Consider the following 27,620-nt stretch of genomic DNA (forward strand, 5'->3'; position numbering starts at 1 on the left):
TCCAGCATTTGAAAAGGGCTCAAGGGTTGGGAAGATGGCTCAGCAGTTAAAAGTGCTTGCTTGGAAAGGCTGCTAGCCCAGATTTGATTCCCTACTACCCATTTGAAGTCAGATGCTCAAAGTGGCATGTATGTCTCGAGTGTGTTTTCAGCTGTAAGAGGCCCTGTCATACTGATTCTCTTTTCACAACTAAATAAAAATATCGTTTTTTAAATTATTTTTTTAAAGAACGGGGCACTGGAGAGATGGTTTAGCGGTTAAGGGGCTTACCTGCAAAGCCAAAGGACTGAGGCTCCATTCTTCAGTACTTATGTAAATCCAGATGTACAAGGTGGCTGGCACATGTGTCTTAAATTCATTGACAATGGCTAGAGGCCACGGAGTGCCCATCCTCTCTCTATTTGCTTCTTTATCTTTGTCAAATAAACAAACATTTTTATGAATGTTTTGGTTTTTCGAGGTAGGGTCTCACTCTAGCCCAGGCTCACCTGGAATTCACTATGGAGTCTCAGGGTGGCCTCGAACTCACAGCAATCCTCCAAACCTCTGCCTCCCAAGTGCTGGGATTAAAGGCATGAGCCACCACACCCAGCTAACATTTTTGTTTTTTTAAAGGGCACAAGCTAGAAGTGTAGTGGTGCCATTTTCTTGTTTACTGGTGTACACTTATTCTCAGAATGAGATTCCTAATGTGTGCATTTTGTTAGGGTTTAGTTAAAACTAGCTAATAAAATTCATAAACTCACTGAACACAGCACATGTCAATTTCAGTCTGTCTCAGTATTCTGAGAGCACATGAAAATGTAGGGAACTCATGTATCTGCCCCGTAGCATGCACGTCCTTCCTCCTCCAGAGCATCTCCTCTATGACCTACATCTGCTCAACACATGACCCAACTGGGTCTGCTAGGTTCAGTACTAATGAACCTGAATTCCTTGCACCTAGGCAAGCACTCTTATTGAGCAGCACTCCCCCTTTTCCCTTGTTAAATTCTCCGGAGTCCCCTGCCTCCACTTGCAGGTGTGGCTCAGGGCCAGGGCTCAGTCCTCATATGTTTTCTCATTTTCACTCATTGTCTCAGTACTTCTGACATTTGTTATTTCCTCTGCTTGGAAAACTTCCACAACTATACACAAGTATTATGCCTTAACTTGAGGTCTGAGTTAAAGGTTGTTCTGTTAGCCCTTCCCTGACCATCCTATATCAGTTGTGCTCCATTTCTCACACAATCTGTCCTCCCTACACTAACTTAATTTTCTCCATACTTATCATACTCAATATGCTAAGTCTTCTGCATTTATTTACTATCCAACTTCTTTTAGAAAATGTAAATGCCAGGACTTGTCACGTTAAGTTCACTGATTTATACCTAGCTAGTAGAATTGTGCTGGACACAGAAGAGTTGACTTATATTTATTAAGTAAATGAAAATAGATGATACCCTCCCATAATTTCTTCGACTGAGTTAGATGTTTCTCCATTTTAAAAATATTTTTTGGCTCTCCAGTCTGTTGCAAACGTTATGCCTTTTCCCAGTTGCCAATTTAATACAGAAATCACTCAATTACCAAGCGTGGCACCCTATTACAGTTCTCAATATGAGGTTTGTGGATTCCAAGAATGGATGTCAGGGTTATTAGCTCCCCGAATTTCAGAAGAAAATGTGTATAGATGTGTCTATGCATCTTCCTTGGGAAGTCTTAGAACGCCCACCAGATTCTCAGAGGTGTGTTGTCCCATTGAAGGTTCTTTTCATTAGTCTAATAGCACTTGGATGCTGGTCAGCTAAAACCTAACATGTTTAGCGAAACGAGCTCAACTCAGCTTTCCTAGAAGCAAAGCACCCTGGTACTGAAAATGATTTGCGGTGCCTGCTAACACTTAGATGCTCTGAGGTAGGCTTGTCATACAAGTCAACGTTAGATGCCTCCACCTAGGTTAAGCTGCCAGCTTTTCACCACGATTTCTTTGTTGACGTTTTGACTAATGGATGCTTATATTTTATTGATGAATTGTGATGCTTTTAGTAACAGGGACTTGGAGAACATGCGGAGTCCTCTTTTCAGTTTCAGAGACGTGAGGACATCCTGTCCCCTAGCCTCCCGCTGTATTTCGCCAAAGATGTCTTCAGATCAGATCTTCGAAACCTGGGACAATGAGAACAGCACACTTCTCTAAACAAACAGGACGTCTCTTTTTTTTGTTTTTGAGGTAGGGTCTCACTGTAGCTCAGGCTGACCTTGAATTCACTACGTATTCTCAGGGTGGCCTCGAACTCATGGCGATCCTCCTACCTCTGTCTCCCGAGTGCTCGGATTAAAGGGCTGCGCCACCACGCTCGGCTAGGATGGCTCTTTCGCTGGCTCTCCGTCGGTCCCTCGAGATTGAACTTCCCAGATGCGGACATGATGCTTCTGTTACTACAGCTTAGTGTCCCAAGATGACCGCCTTGGAAAGAGGGCCAGGCTGGGAACTTGGAAACCTGGTGAGAGGGCAGAAAGGATGCGGGGCTGAGCCTTCAATGGAAGACTGAGGTAACAGCTGGCGGCCTGGGCTCGGGGCCGAGGGCTGGCTGCCGCGGCGGAGGGGGGCGGGACAGATGGCGCAGGACGAGCGCGCTGCCGACCAATGGGAGCGCCGGCCTCAGTTCCGGCCCCGCCCCCGGCCCCGCCCCGCGCGTCGCTCTCGGCCGCCTGAGGCGCGCGCAGCCGACCAGCTCCCGGAAGTGCGCTCGAGCAGGCGCCGCGGGCCGAGGTGAGCGCGGGGGCTGGGCGGGCCGGGCCTGTGGCCGCCCCGGGTCGGGCCTGGAGTCGCCGGCGCGCGCGCCCCTCGGCCGGCGGTGGGAGCCGCGGTCGCGCGCGCCCTTGCGCCGGGAGCGCTGGCGGGCGACGGGCGAGCGCGGGGGAGGGGCGGCCGCCGTGCGTGGCGTCGGCGGCGTGCGGGGGCGCCCTGCGCGGGGCGGGGCGCGGCGCGGCCGGGTCTCCGCGGGAAGAAAGGTGGGCGCTTCCGCCTGCCTTTCCCCAGGGTGCGATGACGCTTGGGGGTCTCGTCCGGGTACTGTTGTAGGAGGCCAGGGCGCAGCTCGGGGTCAGCAGCGCCCTGGAAAGGAAAGGCCGGTAGCCGTCCTCCATCTCCCGGCCGGTGGTGACACTCCACTGATGTCCCGAATGTTGACAGGTCTCCTCCCCGAACCGCAGGCTCCAGAGCTTCATGGGTTTGAATCCGGCTGCCGCCTGTAAGCCTCAGAGGTACCTCATATACCAACTTCAGCACCTTGCAGGATGACTGCGGAGATTAGACCTAACATGGACAGAGCCCAGTAGGGAGCTGATAAGCGGCTCCTTGACTGTGTGACTGAGTCGCTTGTGTATATATCGTTAAGAATGCTTACCTACATACGCATTTAAAAACTAATTCCAATTTGTTCAAATTTTAGTTGGTATAACAAGTACACATTTTCTGATAGCTATCGTTTTAGATCCTCATGAAGGCATTAGTATATAAAAGCCCTTAAGCCTTCTGTAGAGTTATTTAATTTTGAATCACTGGACATTTTTCTTGCCTTTTTCATGGCATAAAGTACCAGCATCAGATTAACTGTAGAAGATGTAATTTCCCCCAAAATATAACTTTTTCTAGTTGTTATCTAAATTAACTCAGGAACCAGCTAAGTTTGAATAAGTTTACTGGTCAGTATTTTGCTATCTGAAATCTTGCTATCTGTTTAAAACCCAGGAGTCAAATTTAAGTGAAGGACTTTTGTACACATTTTCATCCAAAATGGACACTTCTTTGAGCAGTGGCACAGATGCTTTTCACAAAGTCTGATATTCTCAGGTTTCATTACCATTCTGTATAAAATACTTTTAATTTTCTTTTGTCATGTCTTGACTGTGTGGATTATTACTAATTCCCACAAATTGTGATTTTGACATATATTGCAGTTGCCAGCTCTAGTGTTCTTTAATAAGTTTTAAAATAAATAGTTTACTAGTTTTCCTTAAGTCCTTCAACCATCTTTAGTTGGTTTCTGTGGGCTACTAACCTCCCCCCCCCCATGACCTTGGTCACATTTGGATGTTTCGTTTTATATCTAATCAGTGTAGATTGCATTCTATATAGTGTGGATGACGTTAGAGATGGTAAGGACTGAGGATTTTCCTTGGAGGAATGTTGATGGTTTATTTTAGCAGGTGGTTGCCTTCAGTTTGTGTAGGCTTCATTTTATGCTTCAGTAGAGCAGATTTTTAGAGAGTCCAAGATGTCCTTCAGCTTTGTCAGCTGGTAAAGCCCACCCACTGGACAAGGGCTTAGCTGTGGCTTGGGTTGGGTTGGTCTCAGGTCTTGCTAGAGCATAAAGGTGAGCCTTCCTGTAGTTCGGGCTCTTTCCTCAAGACAGGTAGCATTCCTCATGCTCAGGATGCCCAGGGTATTCAGAGGGCTTCTTTCTATCTGGAATATTAAAGACTCCATGTCTCCCATTGATCCACCTTTTGCATCTCTGGTTTGCTCTTAACATTGTCACAGCTGCTCCTTGTTAGACCTTGCATTTTTATCTTGGTTCATCCCAAGTTTATCCAAGGCCTTACAGGCAACACTCCATGTAGATGCCTGTCCCCATCTCCAGAGCCCTCCCTGTTTTGATCTTCATATCCTAGCCACTGTAACATCTCCCAGTTCTGTCTACTCAGCTTGGTGAGACCATTGTGCTTCATTTAACTTCAGCTTCCTGTTGTGGCTGGGACATTGACTTCAAACAGCTAGCCAGGTGATCATGGTGCTTACTCACGAATTTCTCTTCTCAGTGACTGCATTCTTTCCTGCCTTGTGGAGTGTCTGAAAACACTTGTCTTACGTGTTTTCCGCAGTCTTGTAGTCCTCTAAGGTGAGATACGGAATTCCCCAAAGAAATATCTGTTCCTATATTGTCATGTTAGTGTGACTTTTGTGGCACACAGTATATGAATGAACTATATAAGCTCTTTAAAAAAACTCCATAAATTTAGTGAGTTCCATATGAGAAACATTGCCTTTGGGTTGTTTTTATCTCTTTCATATTTTGGACCCTTGAAAAGTTTTGCTGTCTTCCTCTCCCAGTTTGGTTTTGAAATGTTACACTTTTTGTCCTCCTCCCTCACTCTCCCTTCTGTCATCTCTTTTGAGCCACGATCTCAATATGTAGCCCAGACTTGTCTCAAACTTTTGTTTTCTTGCCTCAGTCTCCATGCTGTGTGTGTGTGGGGGGGGGGGGGGAGGAAGAGAAAGGAAGGAAATGGGTTCGCCAGGCACTCTAGCCACTGCAAATGAACTCCAGATGCATCTGGATCTGGCTTATGTGGATTCTGGGGAACTGAACCTGGGTCCTTTGGCTTTGCAGGCAAGTGCCTTGATTGCTAAGCCATCTCTCCAGCCCCAGGAATCAGATTTTAAAAAGGTGGAGTAGGGCTGAGGAGATAGCTCAGGAGGTAAGAGTCCTTGTCACTTAAGCATGGGGTTTGCTTGGGCCAGTGACCATCAGAAACTGTGCTGGGCAAGGCCACACACATCTGTAAGCCCAGAGGGTAGGGTGCTCACTGATTGACCCCAGCTCCTGGTTAAGGGAGAGACCTTGTCTCAAAGGACATATTCAGAAAGACAATTAAGGTTCTCCTTTGCCTCCAAACACACATGTGTGGAGGGTACACATATACAAATGCACACATGTGTATACAACACATCACATCACATTGCACCATAAACGTACGTATTGTACACTTAGACTTACTATAATCCCAAGATAAGCAATTTATAAGGAGGAGAAGCTTATTTTGGCCTATGGTGTAACAGGTTTTGATTCCGTGGTTTCTCTGGGCCTGTGGTAACACAGTACGTCATGACAGGAGCTCATGGCAGAGGAAACAGATTCGCTTGTTATGCAAACATATGATCCTTCCAGCATTAGCCTGTATTCTGAGGGCATTGATATTTTTGTTTAGCTTTATTTTTCAGCCTGTAGATGTATAGGTGCGGAGATACATAAGTGCTTTGTTTACGTGAAGCCCATAGTGACAGTGTCTTCATATAGTGAATTTCTCTTTTTCAGTACATACTCACCATCATCTTGCCTTAGCCTTCTAAGTTCTAGGATTGCAGCTGTGTACCATGTTTACCTATATGGTATATTTCATCTTGCTATGTGGTCTGGATATTTGAAGACCAAGGGAGAGTATTATAAAATGGGCTGGTTGATGGTGACTGTTTAGATACAGTGTCAATGATTTCCTTCAGAGCTTCAAATTTTACTCTTTCAAAACAGAATAGTTTACACATTGAGCAGTTTCAAAAGACTTCAGGGCTCCTTAGGAAGGGCATATTTGTTTGGTCTTCCTGAACATGCATATTCTCTTCTGTACAGCACTGGATTTCATTCCTTAGCATCCCTCTGAAGACGGTTCTGAGAGAGTTTCGTCCTGGAAGCACTTCCGCTAGAAGAACCTGTGAAGCTAGACAATGCCTGTTGACCTGGGGCAGGCCCTGGGCCTGCTGCCCTCGCTGGCCAAGGTTGAAGACTCCCTGTTTTCTGGACCAGATACTGTCCCCGAAGTGGAGCTCTCCAGCCCAGAGACTGCACGCCAGCTTTTCCGACAGTTTCGCTACCAGGTGACCTCTGGTCCGCAAGAGACCCTGAGGCAGCTCCGGAAGCTCTGTTTTCAGTGGCTAAGGCCAGAGGTTCACACCAAGGAACAGATCCTGGAGATCCTCATGCTTGAGCAGTTTCTGACCATCCTCCCTGGGGAGATCCAGATGTGGGTGCGGAAACAGTGTCCAGGCAGTGGAGAAGAGGCAGTGACCCTCGTGGAGAGTTTGAAGGGAGATCCCCAGAGACTGTGGCAGTGGGTAAGCAGAGAGTCTTGTCTATGAAGACACAACTGCCTCTGTGGCTTTTAAAATGTGTTGTCTTTGTCTGATACCACTTATGGCTCTGAGTATGTGGGATTTCCAAACCAACATCCAGTTTTCTGATTCTCCAAAACAAAGCATGTGTGCAGCAGTTAAGTTCAGTTTTGACACTGTGAGGTTAGTGTAGGGCCTAGTTCCATAAATCTCCTCTTTACTTTAGATGTCACAAAAATCCATGAACCACATATCTTGACATCTGGCTATAAATTAGGTGTCTCCACAATCCCCTCCTCAGATTCATCTGGGCATGGTCAGCCTATAGCCCATGGCCTCATTAGGCTGTATAAAGCTGAGAATAGCTGGGAATGTGGCCCACAATCATAAACTTACTGAAATCGTTATGAGTTTTTTTTTTTGGTAACTCCATTATGTGGTCCTTTCATGTGAACTTTGTAGATGACAGTGTCATGACTCACTGTCAAAAGGTTGGACTTCACTGTCCGAGAACTTATGGAGCTCAGGAAAGTGTTTTAGTTACTGTTCCACTTTATTATAAAGAATGCACTTCACTAGTAGCCAAGTGGAAGAGACATGTGGGATGCTTCCATGCCCTCTCCCAGTGTACCACCAAAACCTCAGTGAGTTCACCAGGGACTTCTCTCAAAACCCCATCATTTAGGTATCTTTTTGGAGTTTCATTATTTTGGCATGATTGATTAAATCATTTGCCATTGCTGAACATTTCTGGTGTTTCTCCTTCCTCCACAGCTGGGGGTAGGATGGGGCTCAACATTTAACCTTGCTGCTTCTTTGGCAATCAGCTCCCATCCAGGGGCCACTAAGAGTTAGTCTATTAGCACAGGGTTTCATCTAGGTGAAAGTCTTCATTTTGAGTAACAGAAGACTTCTTTCCTATCAGGAAATGTAAAGGAGCTCTGTACCAGGAACCAAGGACAGAGAGCAGTGTTTCTTATATCACATCTGAGTTTCCCCTTACCTCTGATTCTTAATACTTTTCAGCCCTTGGAGTATTAAAGATTAGAAGTCTCTAGCCCATTCTACCTCTAGAATATTTGACTTACTTAAAGGCCTGAGTTTTAATTGTTGTCTAGTAGGAATAGCATGATTTGAAGGTCTGTCAGGCCTAGTTCAGAGCATGGCTTTTGGTGTCTTTTGCATTTTACCAGTGTCTGTGGCCATTAAGGCTGTCTTGTCTTGGGGTCTGTTATAGAAGGCTAGTTACATTATCTTTCAGAACTCTGGACTGAGCATCCTTCAGTAATTTGTACTGTCTCATGTCTAGATCAGCACCCAAGTTCTAGGACAGGAAATGTTATCAGAGACGAGAGACTCTTCAAGCTGCCAAGGGGGTGAAGTGGAACCCCACCCAGAAATGAAGCCTCAAGAGCTGCCATATCAGAGTTCACCTGTAGGGCCCCGGGAGCTGCTGAGCCACCATGTGAAAGAGGAATCAGACATGGAACCAGAACTGGGTGAGGGGCAGTTACTCACAGTGATGTGTGGTGTTCTGTAAGAGAAATTTGGGGATTGTGTTTCGCAGGGCTAAGTACAAGCTGACACAGAAATGTGACCCTGGGAAGTCTGGAACTGGGTAGATCTGCAGGAACCACTCTTAGGGGTTCAAGGTCTATTCTAGACTATTTTGTAACTATGGCAGACCATTTGGGTTTTGGTTCTTTGTAGGGAGGTGAAAGAAACATGGGTGAGACTCTTTGGAAGTTTGGATTGAGTTGGAATTTGGTTGGTACAACAAATAGTTCTAATTTGTGAAGAATTTTATGCTTGCCCTCTGAGGAGTAGTGAGTAAGGGAAATGTCTGGATTCTGAAAACCTATTCTCACTGCAGCTCTGGCTGGTTCCCAGCTTCCTGCTCAACCGGAGGAAAGGATCATGGGAGACCAGGATTTTGGAACAACACTTCTCCCAGCAGCACCTCAGGTGAGTTGGGTACTCTGCCTCTTTTATCCTGAAGCAAGTTTTGAGTGAGTATCAGTGATCAGGAGGATTGATGGGGACACAGGCTCAGAAGGGAGTAGAGAGGGAGGCACAGCTGAACAACGAATCTGATGTATGTAGAATGAGCCCTGAGTCTTCATACTTCTCTCCAATCAGAATGTTTCCTCACTGTCCTATTGACGAATGGAATCTGCCCTTTGGGTAGAGCGAAATCTTGTGTTTGGTCAAACATGGCAGTCTCTTTTCTTTTTATTTCTTACAGTTTATGCTAAGAAAAGACTTTCATTTCCTAGTAAAGCTAATCACATAGGAGTCAGTTTGAAGTTTGGAATGGTTATTCCTAATATGTGAGAGGTGAATCTATGGAATATGGTTGATAAGGCTATACATACTTAGAAGGTACAGTATGGTGAACTTTGACATACATATGCAGTCCTAAAACCATGACCATAATTAAGATAACATATCTATCATACTCAAAAGTTTTCTTTTACCTTTTGAATTTCTCTCTCTCCTGCTACTTTTTGTCCTCCAATCATTCTGAGTCAACTACTGATTACCTTCTGTCACCACACATTATTTTGTATTTTCCAGAATTATATATAAAAATAGAATCTTGTACAATAACTTATTTTCCTTTTTTGGCATATATTGCATTATTTTATCTATGTCTTTTAATAGAGTCTCACTGTTTAGTGTATTTTTGTGAAGAATGGCATTAAGGGCTGGATATCCCCTCTGTCCCTAGCCTGTGTACTCAGCAGTGTGCTGGTTATTTTGTGGTGTTTTGAATCTCATGTTCCCCATAAACTATGTTTTGAGTACTTTGTCCCTAGCTGATGGCAAGTTGAAAGGTGGTGTTTTGCTGGAGGTGTGTCACTGGGGCCAGGCTTTGGGGCAGTTAGTTCCTCCCTTGCCAGAACTTGTCTCACTCTCTTGCTGTTGTTTTTTACCTGCTATGGGAGGGGTGATGTCCAAGCCTGTGCTCATGCCATGGCTTCCCCTGCTATCACAGAGTATTCTTTCTAGACTATAAGCCAAAAACAAATAAAAAAACTTTCCTTCCATCACTTGATTTTGGTCAGGTACTGTATCCCAGCAACAAGAAGTGAAAACAACAGAAAATTGGTACCAATGGAGTAGGTTCATTGCCACTAGAAACCTGACTATGTCTTTTAGCCTTTTGGAACTGATTGGGAGGAATGTAGAAGGATTTGAAACTTAAGCTTAAGAGATGACTTGCCATGTGGTAAGCAGAGTTTGAGGAATCATTCTTGTCAGAGTAGAAAGACCTGAATGCAGTAAGAACTGTGGACTGTGAGGTTTGGTTTATGAGAGGAAGAAAGAACTTTGTATGGACTTGGCTAGAGGCAGTTGGAGAAGCTTATTACATTCTTTCCATGTCTTCAGAACATGTGCAGGATTGTATAGAGTAGAAATGGACTGGTCTGAGCAGATGAATATAATACAGAAAGAAATGAAAGTTTCTGGTTGGTGACAGCACCTATTCAGATGCAGTTATTTGAGAGATTACTACCATTGAAACTGGGTCAGCTGTTTTGCATTGGGACAGCAGGAAGAATGCTGACTCTTGAAAGGAGGGGCCAGATTATGAAAGGGGTTTTCCTGCTCTTCAAAGTTGGTTTTATTCTCTACTGGATTAACAAAGTTGGTAGCCCACCTGGTACTATTGGGAGTATAACAAATGCAGGATAGAGAGAATCTTGGATTTGCAATATGGAATGTTTTTTGGAAATGGCCACCCAACAGTGTGAGGCAGAGTTGTTTGAGTCCCTGTGTAGAGTCCTGATGGAACCATGAGGATGAACCATGGGGTGTAGTGGAGACCCTAGGACTTTTTAAAGACACCAGGGTGGCTACCAGGGAGAACTCATGGCTCAGGATGGAGTTTCCCCCAGGTTGTGGGCAGCCCAGCTGGAAGGATGGAGTTGGTAATCCAGAGGCTGCATCACTAGTTACAGATGTCAAACATAGAAATTCAGGATTTAATGTTTGCCCTGTTGGTTTTAGATCTTGCATTCATTCACTCTTTCCTTGCTATGGCCAGTACCCTCTTTTGCAGTTGTCAGTACTTACTCTGTGCCATTATATGATTTTGGTTTTACAGGCTCACAGTTAAGAGACCTTGGATTATGGGGATGTTTGAACAGTGTTGGGATTGATAAAAGCTACTTTTACTTTTAAATTTGGATTGAACGCATTGCATTTTGTATCATGGGTGGTCATGAGAGTTTTGGGGTGCCAGAGGCAGTATGTGGCTTGAATCATATGCCCCTAGTAAAGTCATGTGTTCTAAATTCTTGGTCCTCAGCTGATGGCAGTTTGGGAGGTAGAGCCTTGCTGGAGGAGGTGTGTCTCTGGGGGGCAGTCTTTGAGGAATTACAGCCAGCGCCTTCTTGCCAGAATTTGGCTTACTCTCCTACTACTGTTTTCTACCTGCTATGTCAGAGGTGATGTCCAGTCTGTGCTCCTGCCATGGTTTTCCCTAGCATCATGGAACTTCCCCTCAAGACTATAACCTGAAATTCAAAACAAAACAAAACTTTCCTCCCATCAGTTGCTTTTGGGTTGGGTGCTTTTGGTTGGCAGTGAGAAGGTAAATGCAACATATTTATATTATTGTAAGTGTTCTTGTGCTTTGCTTTGTGATACAATTATTTGGACAGAGCTTCCCCAGACATTGGGCCTATATATTTCCAGACCTCTAGTGGTCTATATATAGTGATATTTTTTCCTGGCCATATGATTAAGGATTAACAATAATGACTAATAATATAGTAAAAAGAATTACAACACTAGATTGTAATGAAAGTTATGTGGATGTGGTTTCTCTCTGTGTTAAGATATCTTATTGTACTTTACGTACCCTTTTTGTGATGCTGTCAGGTGACATAGGCCTGTGAACTGAAATGATGTGCGGTGGATGACCAAGCACCATAATCCACTGTGTTATAAGAGCAAAACTAGCATAAACTCCTTTTTCCTACTTGACGAGTTCATGGCTAGTAGACTTGTTCTTATTATAGACCTTAGGCATTCCAGTGTATGTTTGTCTTTCTTATATGTAGAGAACATTTTCATGTTTAACTAGGAAACTTCTTAGGCATATCCACTCTTGCACTTTGAGACATTTACTTACTAGTTAAGGGTCCCTTGAACACTAGCATCGTGATAAGGCTACTGTGGCTTGGTGAGATGGCTATTGAGTGACAAGGAGCATATGCAGGAGAGATGTGCCAGATCAAGTGATGACTCACAGCCTGTGCAAGGTTTCAGCATGCTACTCAGAATGATACCCAGCTGCTGGGTGTGGTGACACATCTGTAATCCTAGGACTTGTGAGGTCGAAGTAGAGGGATCATAAGTTGGAGGCTAGTCAGGGCTACAGAGTGAGTTGCAGGCCAGTCTAGGCTATGCAGGAAGACCTCATATAAAAACAAAACAAAAATCCCCAAAAGAATAATGTACAACATGTATGCTTTACTTCTGAAAAGTTCCATTTAATATTTTCTGATTACATTTGACCGTGGGTACCTGCAACCTGGGAACGTGAAAGTGCACGTTGGGGGTCTTCTGTACAGTACCAGAGAAGCCTGTGACCCAGGCCTGAGTGTTCTGCCTAATGTCTCTTAATGTATCAGGGTTCCCACTCTCTCTGGTGGACTTAGGACAATTTCAATCATTGTGTGATCTTTTGAATAGTTTTGCCTTGACCTTGAGGTGGATCCTTCTGCAGCTCTGAAGCTCTCTTTGTACAGCTCACTCTGGTTTTCTGTTCTGTGAGCTGTAACTACTGTGGCCCAAGCTCAGGGTGGGGGTCACTTGGCTCAGCTGCCAGTTGATCCCTTTTCCTGTGCTGCTACCCGGGTCCGCTCTCTAGGCCCGATCCTCTCCTGTGGACACCTGTAGGGCTTGGCTTGCTTCCTCACTCTCAGGCATCTTGTTTTGCTCAGCATAATGTGCTGTGCATGCAAACCATTTGTTCCAAGTGTCTTGTCCCATTTTTGGTTTTTATTGCAGAAAGGCACATTCAGTGTCTGTTACTCTATTTTGACTGTAAACAAAGTCTCTGGGGCACATTTATCTTGTGACTCATAAAAGTTATGCTTGATAAAAGATTGTTCAGGACCCCAAACATTTAACTAAAACATCTAAGACTTTGAGGAAACTCCTGTTGGGACTAGCCGTGGAAGGTGGAGTGAAGCTGGCAGAGAAGGCAGTCACAGGCCCTGTTGCTGTGTTCAGGCCAGGGCCTAAGGTTCAGGTCCCAAGGGTCAGAGATTTAGGATGTCCAGTATCAGTGTTGTAATTTGGTTTGTGGGAAAAAGGTTCAGGAGGTAGCAGAGGAAGCATAGATCTTTATGGATGACTCAAGGGGACCCTTTTTGCTTCCAGAAACGAAGTTGTTAAACAGGAAGTTGCTTGGTTTAAAAGACTGATAATGTTGGGATACAATTCAGTGATGAGTATGAGCATAGCATGTGAAAGGCCCTAGGTTCACTCTCTAGTACCAGATCACAAACCAAACCGAAGAAAGAAGAGCTGGATGCTGGCATTTTAGTCTATGAAATATTTCAATCTGGCGTGGACACTTATTATTTCTCCAATATTTAAGAAAATCTCTATGGTAGGCATGCATAATTGGGTAGCGCGCGCACACACGCGCACACACACACACAAACGGGATGGGGCAGGTTTCACTCTAAACTGGAGCTCACTGTATAGCCCAGGCTGGCTTTGAATTCACAGTGATCCTCTTAGTCTAGCTTCCTCATGCTGGGATCATAGGCTGAGCCACCATTCTTGGCTGGTTTATGTATTTTAACCAGTAGAGTGCAAAGCCACTTAACATTGACTGTCCTGAGTAACTTTGAATACAGTATGGTGTGGTGGCTCATGCTATGATTCCCAACACTTGAGAGGCTAAAGCAATAGGATTATGAGCTTGAGGCTAGTCAGGGCTGCATAGCAAAGCCGTGTCTCCAAAAACAAACAACTCAAATCAAAAATAAAATATCAATATGCTGTGTGCACCAATTTGTTACTGGCAACTATATTGGTACTTATACATGTATCTATATGTAGCTGTTGCTCATTGCTAACTGCTGAAGCAAACAAGTCATCCCTATCCAACCCCAATGTCCCCAACCCCCAAAACAATTATTTGCCTCAGACATACTTTGATATTGAAAAGAGTCCTTCATAGCATTAACTCCAGTCTCCTCCATGAGTATGGAATTTAGTAGTGCCAGAATGTTGAAGAGGTATTACCACACAGAAGATCCATATATTACTTGTGCAAGAGTGATAACTCATAAATCCACAAGATGGTGCTGTTTCCACATAGAAGTAGATTTCCCCTCATTACATCTTGCTCTTGTCCTGTACAGGAAGTTTTTTTTGTACGTGTATGTGTGTGATGCATCATGTATACATGTATGTGCAGATGTGCATGCCTTACGCACATGCAAAGGGAGGCTAGAGGAGACCGTTCAGTGTCCTCTCATCACCCATCTGTGTATTTCTTTTCTTGAGTTGGGGTCTTTGCCTCAACCCAGAGCTGCTGTTAGCCCCAGAGATTCTTCAGCATCTGGTCTCTGCTCCCCCACAAGTTGATTGGGGTTACAAAAGTCCATGACTATGCCCAGCTTTTCATGTTAGTTCTGAGTTGTCATCTTTGGGGGTCTCTGGCCTGAGAGGCCCCCATGCTTAAAAGGCCAGTGCTTTTAGCCACTGAGGGATTTCCCCAGTCCCCTCCCTCCTTAAAGTTTTTTTTTTTTTCTCATTTTTTTAATTAGTTAAGGACATAATCAGTGTGTAAACAGCACATGTTGGTTCTATCCTTACCTTTATCCCTGTCGTCCCCTCTGAAGGGACCCTTCTCATTGGGAATGCTGGTTATCCCCATGGGGATTGTGGGTCATGCATTGTGGGGAAATTTTTTTTTTTTAATTAATTGGCTTTCACAGTGTGTGTGGTTGTATGCCCATGCCAGGGCCTTGTGCTGCTGTAAACAAACACCAGACTCCTGTGCAACTTTTTGCATCTGGCTTATGTAGGAATTGAACCCAGGCAGGCAGGTTTTGCAAGCAAGTGCAACCACTGAGCCATCTCTCTAGCCCCTAGAAGTTAGGTTTAAAAAAAAAAAAAACTTTAAAATTTATTTATTTTTTTTATTTACCAGAGACAGAGAGGGAGGGGAAAGAGAGAGGGAGAGAGAATGAGAATGGGTACACCAGGGCCTCTAGCCACTGTAAATGAACTCCAGACGCATGTGTTACCATGTGCAGCTGGCTTATATGGGACCTAGAGAGTTGAACCTCAGTTCTTTAGGCTTTTCAGGCAAGTACCTTAACTGATAAGGCAGCCCTCCAGCCCATAGTTAGGGTTTGTTTTTTTTTTTTTTTTTTTCACAGTAGGGTTTCACTCTAGCCCAGGCTGACCTGAAATTCACTATGGAGTCTCAGGGTGGCCTTGAACTCACAGTGATCTTCCTACCTCTGCCTCCCTAGTGCTGGGATTATAGGTGTGCACCACCATGCCCAGCCAAAGTTAGGGTTTTTCAAAAGGAAAGACAACTGCTAGTGTTTTGAGTCTCTACTGGGGGGTAACTTCACACTTCAGTGTCTTGGCAGTTTTCTAGTGTGTGGCCTTCAGGTAGAGTTAAAGTGTACAGAAGGTCCTGGAGCAACTTAAGCAGTTTTTGGTCTTTGAATCAGCTGATTGTTACCCTTGAGGTTTTAGGCATGCCTTGTGTTGTTGTTTTTTCCTTGTACTGTTCTCAGTAGTAATTGTTATGATGTCCCCAGAATAGACAGTAAAGCAGACCTTCAGTCAGATGTTACTGTGCTTGCCATAGTTTCCTTTTTCTATGAGCTTAGAAGTGCAGCTGAGTTCTGATCATGAAGACCAAAGACTCCTGTTCTCAGCAGTGTTAGGCTGGCTATTTTCAGGAGGTGGTTAAAGTAGCCTCTCTTATAGAACATTAACAGAATGAGCTCCTAGCAATTCACACTTTTAAGTTATTTACATTGAATTTCATGTTAAAAATGTACAGTAAGAACATTTTTGAGCTTCCTGACACCACACATCTACAACTTAAAAAAAAATCCTCCATTTCTTCTCTCTGGTTTAGGGTATGCTAACTTTAAAAAAAGAATTTTTTTGTTTATTTATTTATTTATTTATTTGAGAGCGACAGATAGAGAAAAAGAGGCAGATAGAGAGAGAGAATGGGGCACCAGGGCCTCCAGCCACTGCAGATGAAGTCCATACGCATGTGCCCCCTTGTGCATCTGGCTAACGTGGGTCTTGGGGAATTGAGCCTTGAACCGGGGTCCTGAGGCTTCACAGGCAAGCACTTAACCGCTAAGCCATCTCTCCAGCCCTACGCTAACTTTTGGGTGTCTCATCCTGAGAGATTTCTGACTTCCTGTGACTTCACAACTCCTCCTTATTTCCACTCCCAGTAGCCTATCCATGCATGACTGTGAACTTGGGGGTCACTGAAAGGGCATAGAATCTCTACTCTGTCTGCAAAGCCTTGAAGTGAGTCTGAGAAAATACACAGGACTCAGCAGTAACTCATATCACATCTACTAAGGACTTACCTGCCCAGGGTTTTCAGTCTGTACTATGTCACAGCAAGGGTCTATGGGGATAGGGAAAACATAGTAGAGTATGACAGAGCCCATTTCCCCTTTGAGTTTAGTGCTACAGGAGGCAACAAATATTTATGTGCATATGCCAATATACTTAAAGACTTGCATACATAATTATTTAATAAAAAGATGAGAGCTGGGCTGGAGAGATGGCTTAGCGGTTAAGGCACATGCCTGTGAAGCCTAAGGACCCAGGTTCAATTCTCCAGGTCTCATGTAAGCCAGATGCACATGGTGGCACATGCGTCTGGAGTTCCTTTGTAGTGGCTAGAGGCCCTGGCACGCCCATTCTCTCTCTGTGTCTCTAATAAATAAATAAATAAATGAAAATAAATCTTTAAAATGATGAAAGCTGTGACTGAAAGTATAGTGTAGTATGAAAAGAGTGATACGTGTCTTGCTTCCTTAAACCTCCCAATAGTTTTTGAAGTTCTGCATTGGCATTAGGTAAGGACTGAGCCTTCAGAAGGTTAAGGTGTGCTCAAGGTCACACAGCTAGAAAGTGATGAGGCTGGGACTTGAAATCCAATATAGCTAACTCCAAAGAAAGGGCTGCTAATCACTCTAATGTTTCTAATATCAGTTTCTGGGTGGCAGATTGAAACTTCAGTTTAGGCTCCACCAGCTGAGGATTGAATATGAGGCTTAATTATGGACACATGAGGCTGTGGGGGACATTCACATCCAAACTTCCTTTGGGAGTAAAACCAATCTAATGTCAAGTGTTTTATGCAGAAGTATTGAGGGACTTCAGGTGTGTTGGCTGCAGCCATCACTAGCCTGGGTTTCAGAGTAAGGCATAGAGTGTGTGGAGTTCATTGTTGGTTCTTCCCACCTTTTTCTTATTTACATTGCTTTTCTCACACATTCCTTTGTTAATTTTTTTTGGAATGTCTAGATTTTAATTGAATAGTGGGAATGTCAGGTTCCTGCTAAGATCTATACTATAGCACTTGAAAGAGTTGAAAACAGAACAACATCTTCACTTTTAAAAAATGCAGATCTTACACCCTGAATGTTTTCTGACCAGGCCAAGAAGTACTAGTGTATGGCTAGCCCTTTCCCCTTTGAGCCTCTTTATTCCTCAACTTACGCTCCTTGAAGTTTTTAGATCTGCTGGTAGTCAGGATCATATGGCACTCTTTCCTTCTCAGTTTTCCTGTCAGCTGGTTCAAACACCTTCATTGGAGTGACTTTGTTATCTTTTGTTTTTTTTTTTTTTTCCAGGAGCAGTGGAGACACCTAGATTCCACTCAAAAAGAGCAATACTGGGATCTCATGCTGGAGACCTATGGGAAAATGGTTTCAGGAGGTGAGGGCATGAGTAAGCTTGATAGAAGGAGCTGGAAAGATGGAAAAACTGTTAGGCATTTTCTTTGTTTTAAAATTTGTATTTATATATTTATTTGTCTGAGGGGTGGAGGGGACATATGGACACACAAGGGCCTTATGCCACTGCAAACAAATGCCAGATGTTTGTACTGCTTTTTGCATCTGGCTTATATAGGTGGCTTGGGAATTAAACCTGAGACAGCAGGCTTTGCAAACAAGCAATTTTAACTGCTGAGCCAACTTCCCAGTTCCTTGTTAGACATTGTCTATGCATCCTATAAATATCTATTCAACTTCAAGTTTTGTAAGTGCAGTAAATCACTGGAGCTACTGTTGGGAACTAGAGTGACTCAGGGAAAGCACTTATAGTACAAACACCCTCATATTGGAAGTATTCTGTTTGCCAGGAACTGTTGTAAGGTGTTACATATAGTAATGCCTTTAATTTATGAGGTAGGTGATTGTATTTCCCTTTTAATATAAAAGCAAGTCTTAGATCAAGGATGTGCTTACTGTTCCATGCCTTTAGCTAAGATGGACTCAGTTATGGCTGGCTTTGAGTCCATGTTCTTTATTATTAAATTGGACTGCTTCAGAAGGATCACTGGTGTGGTTCCTGTCATGATTCTTGTACCAGACTGCATGTGGCCCAAAGGCCGTTCTTGTCATTTGTTCAGATTGTCTTTGCGACATTCACAATGTTTCCTAGTCATTTTGTGAGTCCTGGTGTGTCATAAGCTCCATACACTATTCTCAGGTGAGTTTTTCTGGGTGGCTTCATGTATAGAGTTCTCCTTTGAAAGACACAGTTTGAGCTTCCAGACTTCCCCATTCATCCAGACCCACAAACTTATCTCTCATTAGCAGGCACTTCCAACTCCAAACTTGATCTGACTAATTCAGAGGAGTATGGGGACGAGCTGGCAGGATTGCACCTTCATTCCCGTGAAAAAATTCCACGACTCATCTCTCTGGGTTAGTGGTTTTTCAGTGGTCTTTAGACATTTCTGACCTTGAATTAAATGGGATGAGGTGGGGGAACTATTGGGACTGTGGTCTTTATTACATTGATTACCATGACTGCTAAGTCTGACTTGAATAGAAAAATTGAGTTTCCTTGTTTTTGACTATAGGGCTTACACATTTGACATATTTATTTATTTACCATGAAAGGAAGATCACACATTGGATCTTCTGTGTTCAGGCTTATCTATTTTGATAGCTTTCTTTCTCAGAAAGAATTAAGATTCACATAGAATGAGTCCAGTATAGGTGCAACTATAATTCCTTTAAAAAAGAGACTATAACAACTTTCGCTATCAATAGTAGCAAGAAGGTTAATAGAAACTAGTTTTTTTCTTTTTTTCTTTTCAAGCTAGGGTTCATTCTAGTCCAGGCTGACCTAGAACTCACTCTAGCCCCAGGCTCGAATTCACAGCCATCCTTGTACCTCAGCTTCCCATGTGTTGGGGTTAAAAATGTGTGCCACCATGCTGGGCTAGACTTTGTTTACTCTGGTTATAATGAATAGTAATTACCATTCTGAATAAAACAAATAAGCAAACAGAAAAATATTTTTAAAATATTTGTAAGGAGAGAGAGTGAGTGTGAAAATGTGCAACAGGGCCTGTAGCCACTGCAGTTGAATTCCAGGTACATGTTCCACTTTGTGCACCTTGCATTACATGGGTATTGGAGAATTGAACCCAGGTCATTAGGTTTTGCAGGTAAGCACCTTGACTGCTGAGCCATCTCCTAGCTGCCCAATAGGTTTTAATATCTTTGCACCCAACTTTCATTAAAAAGCAGTATCAAGTGCTGGAGAGATGGCTTAGTGGTTAAGTACTTGCATGTGAAGCCTAAGGACCCCAGTTTGAGGCTCGATTCCCCAGTACTCATGTTAGCCAGGTGCACAAGGGGGCGCATGCATTTGGAGTTTGTTCGCAGTGGCTGTAGGCCCTGGCGTGCCCATTCTCTCTCTCTCTATCTCTGCCTCTTTCTCTGTCACTTTCAAGTTAAAAAAAAAAAAAGCAGTATCAAGCAATGCTTCTTATAAATCCCATTATTTTTTTTAAGGCTAGGGAAAAAGAATTTATTGTGTTTTAAAATAGCAATCACCCTTGGCCCTCTATGGTTTTTCTAAACATGGCAGTATATAAAAATTAGTTAACTGTCTACCCATATACAAACATGTGCACATGTGTGAGCTCTTTTTACACACATAAATCCTCTGATCCTTTGAGGAAGAAAAGAATCATGGGTAGGATTTTGTGCCAGAGTATCCTTTCTCCCCTATAGGTCTAATCATGTTCTTTTGCTAATATATTTCAGATAACGAGCAATAAGTGAAACATGACTTATTTTACTTTATTATTATTTTGTGGTGTTGGTGGTCAAGCCCATAGTCTTACATATGCTAAGCATATGCTCTATGACAGAGCTATACCCCAGTCATTATTTTAATATTCTTGTTTGTTTTTATTGAGGAAGGTCTCACTCTAGCTAGCCCAGGCTGACCTGTAACTCACTTTGTGAACTACAACTCATAGCGATTCTCCTACTTCAGTCTCCCAAAGGCTGGAACTAAAGGTGTGTGCTACCATGCCCAGCGTGATATTAATTTTTTATATTTTTATTTATTTGTTTGATAGAGAAAGAGGGAGAAAGAGAAAGATAATGGGTGTGCTTGGGCCTTTAGCCACTGCAAATGAACTCTAGACAGGAGCATCCCCTTGTGCATCTGGCTAACGTGGGTACTGCGGAATAGAACCTGGGTCCTTTGGCTTTGCAGGCAAACACCTTAACCACTAAGCCATCCCTGAACCCCCATGATTTTAATTTTAAGCAATATATTTATTATTATACTATTTCACAAGTATTCCTTTGGGGCAATAGTTTTCAAACTGCATTTCATGTTCAATTAGTAGGACTTTTCCTGATAGACTTATTTTCAGAGCAGTTTTAGGTTCATAGCAAAATTGAGTAAAAGGCGTAGAAATTATCCACCTTGTGGCAGTAGGATTTTATTTGATTTTATTATTTATCTTCAACTCATTATATCCAAACTTATTCTGTTTTTTTTTTCTTCATTCCTCCTGCTGACTTGACCCCACTAAAGCCTCCTTTGAACTAAACCATAGAGCATTTACAACGCCAGCCTGCTTTGATGGCTCAATAAATACAATGGAAGGAAAGGATGTGTGGAAAGAAGATGGGGAAGGTTAATTTGGTGCTAACGTGAGTGACACTCGGAGGAGAGGAGCCTTTGGGAAGTCATTGTTAGTTCTAGGAGTGTGGAGCAGAGACTGGACTGAGTGCAAACCAAAGGAACAAGATGGAAAGGAACCAGTGGGAACAACTCAGTGGCTGGCCAGATTACCAGACACACAGTCAGACCAAGGGCAGAGATTGCAGGAGAGACTGGGTTCACTATTTCCTTTGACCACTGAGGAAATTGACAGTTTATAGCAGAAGCAGGTCATCAGGGGTCAGTATAATCATACTTCTAATCAGAATGCCAAGGGATTGAAGAAATTGCTAGGTAAAGTGATAAAGTAGTTGCTTTGCAGCAGGTAAGAATAATAAAAAAGTTTGAAAGAAGAATGTTTCATGGATTTAAGGTCTTTATTAAGGATCTGTTTTATACTCGTGGATAAAATATTCAGCTGGGCGTGGTGACACATGCCTTTAATCCCAGCACTTGGGAGGCAGAGGTTGGAGGACTGCTGTGAGTTCGAGGCCAGCATGAGACTACATAGTGAATTCCAGGTCAGCCTGAGCTAGAGCAAAACCAAAAAAATTTTTTTTTAATTATATTATAAAACATGATGAACAAATCAATGGAACACATTAAGAAGCCTAGGAAAACATGCTGGTCTATATAAGATAAAGCATGATGAAGGAGGAAACAAAACGGATTCATGGACATGAGCTGTTCCTCAGTGCACAGGACTTGGTGGGGGGGGAAGCTTCTTTTTAGAAAAAGATATATGCAAATAATATGAAGAAAATGAACAGATGTCTATATTATGTGTAGATGGGAAGCCTTTTTCTTTCTTTTTTTTTTTTACTTTTATTTATTTATTTGAGAGTGACAGACAGAGAAAGAGGCAGATAGAGAGTGAGAATGGGTGTGTCAGGGCCTCCAGCCACTGCAAACGAACTCCAGACACGTGCCCCCCCCCTTGTGCATCTGGCTAACATGGGTCCTGGGGAATTGAGCCTCAAACCGAGATCCTTAGGCTTCACAGGCAAGCACTTAACCACTAAGCCATCTCTCCAGCCCGCCTTTTTCTAAGTGTAGAAATGATAAATGTCTCTAAGGAAAAGATTAATAGTTAAGTATTTTTTATAAGTAAAAAAAAAACCCAATAATTTCTATATATAAAATTGCTCTAATGAAACTTAGTGCAATTAAATTAATGAAAACCTATTTTCATGAACACGACAGATGAATGATACTCTTATTTTTCTTAATATAGGAAAAAATTAGAGCAAGTTTATGAGAAAAAATGGCTCTGAGTAAAAATTGGACAGGAATCTTGGAATATGAAGAATAGCTAATAAATGTGAAAATTTTTCTTTTATAACCTTAAGAATAAATTTAGAATAATGAAGAAACATTTTTCATTGGTCTTTATAGCATATATTGCAAAAGCCTTCAATACTTAAGGAAATTATTCACTCAAACCCCTGTGTTTACTTTTGCATACCAGAGGATGCAGTGTTGTTCTGGAAATTAGATTGCTAGTTGGTGTTAAGAATCTTACAGTGGAACTCTTTTAAGGTATTGTTCAGAAAGTGGGCAAAAACATATAAAGAGAATTGATGATCGATCACATATTTATTGTAGTAAAAACACGATACAGCACATAGATTTCTACAATACTATTCTTTTCGTTTTGTTTTGTTTTTCAAGGTAGGGTTTCACTCTAGCCCAGGCTGACCTAGATTTCACTATGTAGTCTCAGGGTGGCCTTGGACTCACAGAGATCTTCCTACCGCTGTCTCCCGAGTGCTGGGATTAAAGGCATGCCCCACCATGCCTGGCTGTACAGTAGAACTTTTTTTTTTCTAGAGGCAAATATTTATTGACTCTACAGTATAATTCTTAAACAAATCCTGTGTTCATTATAACATCATCACAATGGCCATTACTTGGCTCTTTAAGATGTTATTTACATAAAGGCTTCTATAAAGACGGTACTTTTACCCTTTGAGTGGAAGATGTTCCATACTTTGAGAATTCACAGGTTTAATTCTACTTCTCTAAGATGCCTAGATGTCTGGCAGATAATTAGGCACATGAATATATGAAAGAAGTAAACAGTCTCTCTGTTTTTTAAGCTTTTTTTTAAATTTATTTATAAGGGGAGTAAATGAATGAATGAATGAATGAAAGAGAAAGAATGAAGATAGGCATGCCAAGGTCTCTTGCTGCTACAAGTGAACTCCAAATGTATGTGCCACTTTGTACCTCTGGCTTTATGTGAGTCCTAGAGAATTGAATCTTGGTCATCAGGCCTTGAAAGCAAACACCTTAACTGCTGAGAAATATCTTCAGCCCAGCCTCCTATACCTCTGTCCTTCCTCCCCTCCCCCCCCTCCCCTCCCTCTCTCCCTCTCTCTCTCCTTCTTACCCTCTCACCCAGCCACCCATCTTTCTTTTTTTATTTTTTGAGAATTGTTTCATGTAAACTTGTTTGGCCTCAATCTCAATATGTAGCTCAGGTGACCTAGAAGTCCTAATCCTCCTCCACCACTCCTTCTCAAGTGGTGGCATTACAGGCCTGTACCACCACGTCTGTCTTTCATATTCTTTTTCTTCTCTCCTTATCTCTGTCCCTCCCTCCCACCAGCCTTTCTGTTCCCTTCTCTTTTGCTCTTTGACACAGGCAGGGTCTTGCTTTGTAGCCCTGCTGGTCTCATACTCACTAGTAGTCCAGTCTGGTCTTGACCTCTTGGCTATACACCTGCCTCTGTTTCTCAAGTGCTGGGATTATAAATATGTGCTACCATACATAGTTTAAATTACTGTGTTTTAATTTTTGTTATTAGTTATTTGTGTGTGTGTGTGTAAATATGAGCTCATGTACCAGTATGTACACAACTTTTGGGTTGTCCTTGACTTTCCACCTCATTTTGAGGCAGGGTTTCTCTGTTTGGATTCTTGCTGCTTTTCTGTTTGTGTCCTTCGCTGTACTTATCAGGAGCTTCTGAGAAATCCTGTCTCCACCTCCTTTCTTGCAGTCAGCATGCTGAGATGATGAAGCACGCTGGCTTCAGGCTTTTTCCATGAAGGTTGAGGATTGAACTTAGGTATTTGGACTTGAATGAAAGCTTTTTATCTACCACATCAGCTCCCCATTCCCTATCTTTTATTATTTCTTCTAGACAATATCTCATTGTATAGCCCAGGTTGCCCTTAAACTTGTGATTCTTCTACCTTAGCTTTCTGTGCTCAGATGACAAGCATCTGATAGTATTCCTGGAAGTAAATGAATTCTTTAGCATATGGAGATAAAGTAATTTTAAAAGTTGAAAGTAAAGCTTACAATCAAAATAAAATCTTTATCACATATACTATATACTTATTTATTTGAGAGAGAGGAAGAGGCTGATAGAATAGGCATGCCAGGGCCTCTGGCCACTGTAAACAACTCTAGATGCATGCGTCCTCTTGTGCATCTGGCTTACATGAGTCCTGGGGAATCCAACCAGAGTTCTTAGGCTTTGCAGGCAAACACCTTAACTACTAAGCCATTTCCTTTGTCCCACATATACTATTAATAATCAAATAATCAAAAAACCCAAGTTATGAGGAAAAAAATATAGCTGTTTTGTCAAGTTATTAAACACTTGTAGCCCCAGCTATTTGGAAGGCTGAAGCAAGTGTTACTTAAGTCTAGGAGTTTAAGGCCAGCTTGGGCAATATAAGAAAGATAGCAAAACTTCAGCTTCAAACACCCCCCCCACACACTCACACATACACTCAGAGACACAAAAAATAGTGAACACATGTGCCTGCTGGATTCAGGCAAACCAGAGAATCACTTTTGCTTGCGTGCATGCATACCTGATATGCATGTTGAGTCCAGAGAATGTCTTCTACCTTGTTTGAGGCAGAGGGTATATTCATCGGGCTAGCCAGCCCTGAGCTTCCTGGAGGTTCTTATGTCTGTGCTTTTCTTCTTACCACAGCCTTACTGATTTATAAATTCTTGCGGTTCTGCTTTATATGAGTTCTGAACTCAGGTACTCACTATTGCAGGGCAAGCACTTTATCCACTGAACCATCTTCCATCTCAATCTCAGGATTCATTTTTATGCCATACATCCACTGCCTATATTAAATGACACATTGATAAATTTCATGATTTTTTGGGTTACTTGTGAATAAGAGAATCCATGTTAAATAGACTATTTCCAGTATAAGTGCTATATAGCCAAATACAGAGCTGTATTCAGGATGATGAGTTATATTTGAAAATAGCACATACAGGCATGTGTCAGTTAAGTAAAAAAGGCTGGAAGGAAGTGGATGCTCATAGATGTCTCTGGGTAGTGCCATTCAGGTTGCTTATTTATTTATTTTTTGTGTGTATATTATTTTCTCCTTCCAAGTACTTTTTACTTTATCTTTTACATATAATCAGGTAAAAAAACCCAACCATTTAAAACAGTACTACTTTGGGCTGGAGAGATGGCTCAGTGGTTAATGTACTTGCCTTCAAAGCCTAAAAATTCTGGGTCTATTTCCCAGTACCCCTGTAGAGCCAGATGCACAAGGTAGTGTATGTGTCTGGAGTTCATTTGCAGTGGCTATAGGCCCTGGTGTGCTCAGTTTCATTTTCTCTCTCCTCTGTCTGTTTCTGCTTGCAAATAAATAAACAATAAAAAAGTACTACTTCCATATAACATACTTATTTTTTATGGCCCTTAAGAAATGTTTGTGGGGAGAGGTCAGAGAAGCCTACAAGAAGCCCTTCTGTGCCTTTTAGAAAGGCTTAGTTCCTGAGCTGATCACACATAGCCTTGAATCCAGTACAGACTGGGTGACAGTTTTCTTCCTTATTCACTGAAACTTCCTTGGTAAGAAGAAAGAATAGTTTTGGGTGACCTCATCTTTGACATCAGTTTGAGAATGGACATAGCATTCACTGAGGCATTTCATTTCATGCTTTTCTCCTTCCAGGGGACAGACAAGAGAATGACAAAGAAAACTTAAACTTGGAAAATCACAGGGACCAGGAACCTGTGGATGTCTCCTGTCAAGCATCAGGCGAGGCACCTTCGCAGACTGCCTTGAGGGGCTTCTTCGGTGCAGACGAGCCAAGACACTTTGGAGAAGGAGAAAATCTCCCCGAGGCTCTGGAAAGCCTTCATGGTGAGGGGACAGGGGTGCAGCTCTCGCCTCATGAAAGGAGTTCTGGGAAACAGCTAGGTCAGCATGTACCCAGTCTTCCTCCAGGAGAGCTGTCCATCCTGTGGCTTGATGAGAAGAGAGAGGCCTCTCAGAAAGGGCAGCCAAGAGCCCCCATGGCCCAGAAACTGCCCACCTGCAGGGAGTGTGGAAAAACCTTCTATAGGAATTCACAGCTTGTTTTTCACCAAAGAACTCACACCGGAGAGACATACTTTCAGTGCTCTGTCTGCAAAAAAGCCTTTCTGCGGAGCTCAGACTTTGTGAAACATCAGAGAACTCACACAGGAGAGAAGCCCTGTAAATGTGACTACTGTGGGAAAGGCTTTAGTGACTTTTCAGGATTGCGCCACCATGAGAAAATCCACACAGGAGAGAAACCTTATAAATGTCCTATCTGTGAGAAAAGCTTTATTCAGAGGTCAAACTTTAATAGACATCAGAGGGTTCACACAGGTGAGAAACCTTATAAATGTACCCACTGTGGCAAAAGTTTCAGCTGGAGCTCCAGCCTGGACAAACACCAGAGATCCCACTTAGGAAAGAAGCCCGGCCCTTAGCCATACCCAGCCTGTTGGTTCCTGCCCATAGGTATGCCCACAGTGTGTCTTTTTTCCTGTCCATTAAAACCGTCCCCTCCTCTTCCTGGATGCACTGTGCCCTTTAGAGCGAGAGCTGCTGGGCATGATTTTAGACTCAGAAAGTTTGTTGGTTTGGATTTCAGGGTGGTTTATGTTTTGGCTTGTTTCTTATTTTGGTCCCCTTGGGAAAAACATGCCACTTAGATACTGGCTTTAGAAGTACTGTCTGGGGACAGTTTAACTGGAGTAGCTGCATTTACTTCTTGCAGGAAGAATATTCAGTTAGCTCTTTAGAACTGGGGTTCTAAGAATTCTGAAAGACCTTTGAGTGCTCATATGTTCTTTGTCATACAGACAAAAACTTAAAAGTATCCCTTATGTGAAATAAACTCATGTTAGTCATTTCCTATCTTATTGTGTCTGATATGTTTACTGTCATTTTACTCTTAGCTCTTTATTTTCATAGGACCCTGCATGGTGATTGGACTCCCAAGATCAGTCCATAGAAACCTATCAAATTTGTAATATACAAAAGCAGTAATTGGAAAGTACTAACCTAATACTCAGGTTGTGACAGTGTGGTCTGGGCTTGGCACACATTTGTCTCATTACATCTGTCTTTGATATCCCTTTTCTGAGTCTGCCTGCCATTTGATCACATGCCTGAAGCATCTCCTCTTTTTTTTTTTTCTTGCCATCCTTTTTGGGCTATTGTTTTTGCCAAAGTGCTTTATGTTTTGAAATTA

General features: G+C 42.7%; 1 protein-coding gene across 10 annotated transcripts; it reads left to right on the forward strand.

Moving 5' to 3' along the window:
• Positions 1-2,692: 2,692 nt before the first annotated feature.
• On the forward strand, positions 2,693-27,283 carry Znf18 (zinc finger protein 18). 10 transcript variants are annotated; one of them, XM_045131013.1, is made up of 8 exons: positions 2,739-2,755; positions 3,179-3,249; positions 6,396-6,877; positions 8,184-8,373; positions 8,748-8,839; positions 17,767-17,851; positions 18,736-18,846; positions 26,066-27,283. In XM_045131013.1, the coding sequence occupies exons 3-8, from the start codon at positions 6,491-6,493 to the stop codon at positions 26,851-26,853; spliced, it is 1,653 nt and encodes a 550-aa protein (XP_044986948.1). In that variant the 5' UTR covers positions 2,739-2,755; positions 3,179-3,249; positions 6,396-6,490; the 3' UTR covers positions 26,854-27,283. The 10 variants fall into 10 exon arrangements, with proteins under 10 accessions (XP_044986949.1, XP_044986948.1, XP_044986953.1 ...); XM_045131014.1 differs by lacking the exon at positions 3,179-3,249 and having other exon boundaries at positions 2,693-2,755; XM_045131018.1 differs by lacking the exon at positions 3,179-3,249 and having other exon boundaries at positions 2,741-2,755; positions 6,416-6,877.
• The last annotated feature ends 337 nt before the right edge of the window (positions 27,284-27,620 follow it).

Source organism: Jaculus jaculus, chromosome 12 (assembly GCF_020740685.1).
Source record: "Jaculus jaculus isolate mJacJac1 chromosome 12, mJacJac1.mat.Y.cur, whole genome shotgun sequence".
Taxonomy (NCBI): Eukaryota; Metazoa; Chordata; class Mammalia; order Rodentia; family Dipodidae; genus Jaculus; species Jaculus jaculus.